This window comes from Cydia fagiglandana, chromosome 26 (genome assembly GCF_963556715.1).
Source record: "Cydia fagiglandana chromosome 26, ilCydFagi1.1, whole genome shotgun sequence".
Taxonomy (NCBI): domain Eukaryota; kingdom Metazoa; phylum Arthropoda; class Insecta; order Lepidoptera; family Tortricidae; genus Cydia; species Cydia fagiglandana.
Genome location: NC_085957.1, coordinates 10712005 through 10718004, shown reverse-complemented (window position 1 = coordinate 10718004; position 6000 = coordinate 10712005). Strand labels below are relative to the sequence as shown.

At 34.4% G+C, this 6000-nt stretch overlaps 1 protein-coding gene across 1 annotated transcript in view; it reads right to left on the bottom strand.

The window, feature by feature from the left end:
- Positions 1 to 4236: 4236 nt before the first annotated feature.
- The window catches only part of LOC134677454 (Kv channel-interacting protein 4-like), a 90323-nt gene continuing 88559 nt past the window's right edge, over positions 4237 to 6000 (bottom strand). Inside the window, exons 8-9 of the mRNA XM_063535931.1 lie at positions 5213 to 5346; positions 4237 to 4354 (exon numbers count right to left, since the gene is read on the bottom strand). Coding sequence (XP_063392001.1) covers positions 5236 to 5346 — 111 coding nt within the window. The 3' untranslated portion in view covers positions 4237 to 4354; positions 5213 to 5235. The remainder of the gene's footprint in view (positions 4355 to 5212; positions 5347 to 6000) is intronic.

Genomic DNA, 6000 nt, shown 5'->3' with positions numbered 1-6000 from the left:
AATCATACTTACCGGCAATACATATAATAAAATGCTTGTGGAATTTCAAATGTGAAATGTAATTTTAAATGTAAAATGTAATTTTAAATGTAAAATGTAATTTTAAATGTAAAATGTAATTTTAAATGTAAAATGTAATTTTAAATGTAAAATGTAATTTTAAATGTAAAATGTAATTTTAATCAATGTCTGTCGCTCCTTTTGTGACATAAAATATGTAAATAAAATGTATATACTTAAGTTCTCATTTTAAGTGAATTGTACAAATTCTTATGAGAATAAAGAATCTTTAAACCAAAATGCCTTTCCGAGCTGGTGTGGTGAAACAGTCATTGAATTTAAGTTACCCATGGTTTTGGATTTATTGTGCTGTAAACTTAAACAAGTATTCTATAAGCTAATTATTGGTGCCACGATCTTATATCTAAATCTAGATTGTCAAGAAATGGTCGATTTTAAGATTAAAGCATGCATTTAGAGTAAAAAGGGACCTTGTCAAAACTTTATATTACTAACGAATATTTTTTATTGACTAGCGACCTGCCTCGGCTTTGCTCGGGTTACACAACCGTAACAAATTATATATCTAAAATTCTAAACCTTCGAGGACGCCAGAAGTCTGTCAGATCCATGTCGCGGCCAGTCGCGGGGTGAGGTAATGCGAGTCGGGGCGGGGCGGTGCGTGGCCGTTCTGTATATTATTACTTATTCTGTTTTATCAGTCCGGAAATATCGCGACAGTTCATTCCACAGTTTAACTGTGCGAGATCGGAAATTTCTTCAGAAACAGATTTTAAATACATTTAATGTTTTGACAAGGCCTCATCTCATAATAACACTTATATAATATACTAATATAAGTATATAATAATACTGAAGTATTGCTTCTGTATATTTGCACAGAATATATTTAAGACAGACAGACAGCCGCTTTTTGATCCACAATCACATCACATAATATGAACACTATGTTTGTAAAAATCCAAATGATTTGGACATTTTTATTTTGATAAATACAAATACATACATTAAGTATATAACTAAGGAGTAGGTTATACAGTCAACTGTAAAAATATGGGTGCACAAATCATCTCAAAAATATGTCCCATAGCTCTTTATGTCAGCCAATTAAAGTTGTATCCAGACGAGACAATTTTTCGCCAATCTGATGAAATTCTCCGATCGAACAGGGCCGTGCGGACGCAAATACCAATTTGATTCCCCGATCACATCAGCAGGTGCGGACACAAAAATGTCAATTTTCATAGTAGAATGCAAATTGGTGATTTAATTTGTGTACTAGATGAGATTGACCAATTATTTTCCTGAACAAATCGACATGATTTCGTCAGTCCCGTCTGGATACCCCTTAAGAACTATGGGACATATTTTTGAATAAATTGGCTACACCCAAGAAAAATAATAAAAAGATACATTGAAGATAATTTTACATTTGGATTTTACAAACTTACATTCAATTTTTTTATTATATACTCTCAAGAAACATGCTTGTAATGTTTAATTGTTATAATACTTATTTAAAATAGTTAAATAGATTTTGTAAATTTAAGTACCTTCACTTATCTTATTATTTAATTTGGAGGAGATCTAGCGTATTTTAGTATGAAGAGGAGATTTTAAGATTTAATAGAAAATATTTCATGGATTTTCTTTGAAAAAAGATGCTAAAATACTTTAGAAAATATTTAGTAGCTTTTTCATTAAAATTTTACTTGACCAAGAATAAGATTTGTTTATTATTTAGTGATTGATTGTTAATATTTTAATAAAGAAATAATAACATCTGTATAATACTTGTATTTTTTTTGTAACAAAAATTAAAACTTACATCAACTTATAAGAAATTGAGCGAGATATTTCTAAGGCCAGACTTAACGTAATAATTATATTCAAGAGACTTAACACAAATGAGTTTCTCTACTAAATATACTTTTGTACATATAGATCGCAGATAAAGTTAGACCTACCATTCTGATACCATTCAAACCACCACTAGTCTACCAAGATAAGTCTGCAACCATTTTGATAGCACACGCAGTGCAAGTGTTATTTATACGTCACAATTTCATAGAAGTTTGACCTTTAAAATAACACTTGCACTGAGTGGGCTTGGGCAAAATCATTGCAGACTTATCTTGGTCTAATTCTAGGCAGCGGTGGGATCGTTAGAATGATACTGTGACTTACAGCCTTTTGGTTACCCATAAAATGTGCAGTTTTTTGGCAACCACCAAAAATCTGGTAACCACAATGCCAACAACAACTTAAAACTAAAATATTGGTTCATAAACTTAAAATTAACCAGTCACTTGTTAAAAGGTTAATATTACAGTGATTGTTAATACCGAAGTTAATTCAAATTAAACCAGAGTACCTATTTAGAAAAACCAAACCCATAATACTAATAATTTAATAAAAAAAAAACAAGATTAATGTTTTTAGTTTTATGTCATCATTTCAAATAAAATTTATAACGAAAGTCAAAAAACTATCCATAATTTTTTTATAAAAAATTAGAATCAATTTTTTTAGCTGATATTGACTAATAAAATATTGTTTCAAAAAGCACAACATTTTTCCCGAAAATTTTCAAAGAATTTCCGTACCCGAAATTACCACACAGCACCTAAAATAAAATTAACTTCGATCCTATCACTAGTAATACTTCATTATATAACTGAGCAGAGAAATTTGAACCATAAGTCGTACAGCTTTAGGTTGTGATTCGTTCACGGCGACTGAGGCTTCGACTTCCTTCGGGCGATTTGCTTCGCTGTAATATTTCATTATATAACTGAGCAGAGAAATTTGAACCATAAGTCGTAGAGCAATAGGTTGTGATTCGTTCACCGCGACTGAGGCGTCACTTCCTTCGGGCGATTTGCTTCGCTGTAATATTTCATTATATAACTGAGCAGAGAAATTTGAACCATAAGTCGTACAGTTTTAGGTTGTGTTTCCTTCACCGCGACTAAGGCGCCGACTTCCTTCGGGCGTTTTGCTTCGCTGTAATATTTAATTATATAACTGAGCAGAGAAATTTTAACCATAAATCGTACAGCTTTAGGTTGTGTTTCCTTCACCGCGACTAAGGCGCCGACTTCCTTCGGGCGATTTGCTTCGCTGTAATATTTAATTATATAACTGAGCAGAGAAATTTGAACCATAAGTCGTATACAGCTTTAGGTTGTGATTCGTTCACCGCGACTGGGGCGTCGACTTCCTTCGGGCGATTTGCTTCGCTTTGCGGGAAGTTTCTTCAGTTACCTGAAAGCGAAGAAAGTAAACTTTACAAATAAATTTTTGGCAAAAATGACATTTTTGGTACAAGCTTTTATCGCTGACTGTACTTTTCTTTTGACAGGCAACTAATACTCATCACGACAATTCTAAAAACCCCTAACACAATTAGGTTGCGTTGTTTCATCACAGAGTTCCTATGACCACCTCCTGTCTCCATCATCAGATTAGCTCGATGGTATCGGAATATTGCATTGTCATCCGATTTATACATGATGCAAAATTTCAGCTCAATCGGAAACCGGGAAGTGGATTAAATTTAACTTGCAAGAACTTGATTACAGACAACAGTATGGCTACCATCAGTTTGGCATTGACATAAACGCTATCGCGAACGTAATTTACTTTCTATATATCTCTTTCGCACTAATATGTCAGTACGAGCGTGATGCATAGAAAGTAAATTACATTCACGATAGCGTTTATGTCAATGCCAAACTGATGGTAGCCGTAAAGGACAGGTGAAAGTAAAAATAAAACCTTGTAAAAACAAGTGAGTTATTTATTTCTCCTTCACAATACCTACATATTTCACGACATGTCTGGCCTACTGGGTAGTACCCTGCCTGTGAAGCCGACTGTCCTGGGTTCAAATCCTGGCAAGGGCATTTATTTGTGTGATGAACGCAGAGATTTGTTCCTGAGTTATGAGTGTTTTTTATGTATGTATTTATCTGTTTATCGTCGCCTAGCACCCATAGTCCAAGCTTCGCAAGCTTTGCAAGTTTGGGGCTAGGTTGATTTGTGTAAAGATGTCCCTTAATATTTATTTATTTTACAAGAATACGAGTAAAAACAACTGATGCCATGTGTAATTGATAATTTGATAAAGTATGGTTTGAAATATATACTTTATTTTGTTCTTTAATAAGGCATATAATCAAATGGAAGAATACTTACTGAAGCCACAGCTCTGGCGGGCACAGGAGGGGGTACTCGCTTCGGGGGGTTCGCAGAGGTCACGGGGGTTGCAGGGGTTGCGCAGCAGGGGGTTGTAGGGTCGGCAGGCGCATCGGAACAGCAAGCTTCGTTGCTGAAAAATACAGTTATTGTTATAGACTTCATCATCATCAATCTTTCTTGCCGTATCATATCGAGTGACGATGGAATGCAAGAGGATATCAGAAAGAGAGATTCCTAAGAGTACCATACCATAATAATTTAATAATACCTGTGGGCCCGATTCGGATTTTGAAACAGACATCAATTAGATATCTTTTAGTTATCACCAAGATACGATAACGATATGTTTAAGATCTAACCTGTCAAATTTGACATTTGCGCGATTCTGGAGATAATCTTGAAAGATTTCCACAGGATATGAGTTAGAGATCACATCTAATAGATATCTTACGCTATCTAACGTAAAAGTGACATTGGTTGCCCGAATTGCGCTGCAAAAGAGAACTAGTTGATATCTAAACTATAACGTATCTAGAATGGATCTAGTACGTGTCGTCTCTTGTGTCCTAGCTGTATATTGTATTAATAAATAATGTTAAAAATGCTTTATGTTGTTAATGTGTTCAAATTTGTGCCCTTTGGCATTAGCTATTAGCATTAGCAAAAAAAAAACATGTAATGGTGACTCCATCAACAATTCTTATCCGGAGTTGTTCCTGAGTCATGGTTGTTTTTCTACGTATTTAAGTATTTATATATTATATATGTATATCGTTGTCTGAGTACCTATAACACAAGTTCAACTATCTCTGCAGTTGACTGTACCTGTTATACATCATGTACCCGTTATACATCGCGTACCCGTTATAAATCGTGTATCCGTTATACATCGCGTATCCGTTATACACCGCGCCCCTGTTATACATAGTGTACCTGGTTATACATCGTGTATCCGTTATACACCGCGTGCCTGTTATACATCGTGTACCTGTTATGCGCCGAGGCCGCGGGTCACAGCACGGTATCCAAGGTGTTCAGAGAGCGACGCAGCGCGGGGTCGCGCGCGCACCAGCGAGCTAGCTCGTCGGGGGTCACCACTCCGTCTGCGTTCGTGTCTATCAGCTGTGGATGAAATACATGATTATAATCATAACTATTTACAAATGGTACATACAACATTTTTAACTCTCGCGTTTCGTATGCATATTGAATTACACAAACGCGATATAATTTCATTGTTTTAACCTTAAATTCCGACGTTTCACCTGAGTTGCACCAGCTGTGGTCACGGAAAGACCACAAACGCTGAAACGTCGGAATTAAAGGTAAAAACATTTAAATTATATCGCGGTAGACCCGTTTGTGTAATTAAATAAATGGTACATACAACAGCAGACTACAAGTGCTATGCTAATTGAAACGAGACAGATGACCTCTGTGCTCGTTCATCAAAGTTATGGGCATTTAGTTACATATAAAAATGTTTTTACATAGAAAAGAATTATTGGGAAAAATAAATTTATTCATAAAAATGTTCTCTGTTATCATTAAACTAATTAATTATAAGTTTGATTATATGTAGAGATGTTTTATATAAACTGTAAACATAAATAAATTGATAGAAAGATATATGGTTTACATAAGACATTGTAGACATCACTTATGACTAAGTATGACAATATTAGTGTTCGCTTGATATAAAAAAAACTTAATTTTGTTAATTTCTACAAAACTAGAGAACTGATATACATAATTTCATTGTAAAATGAGTCATTA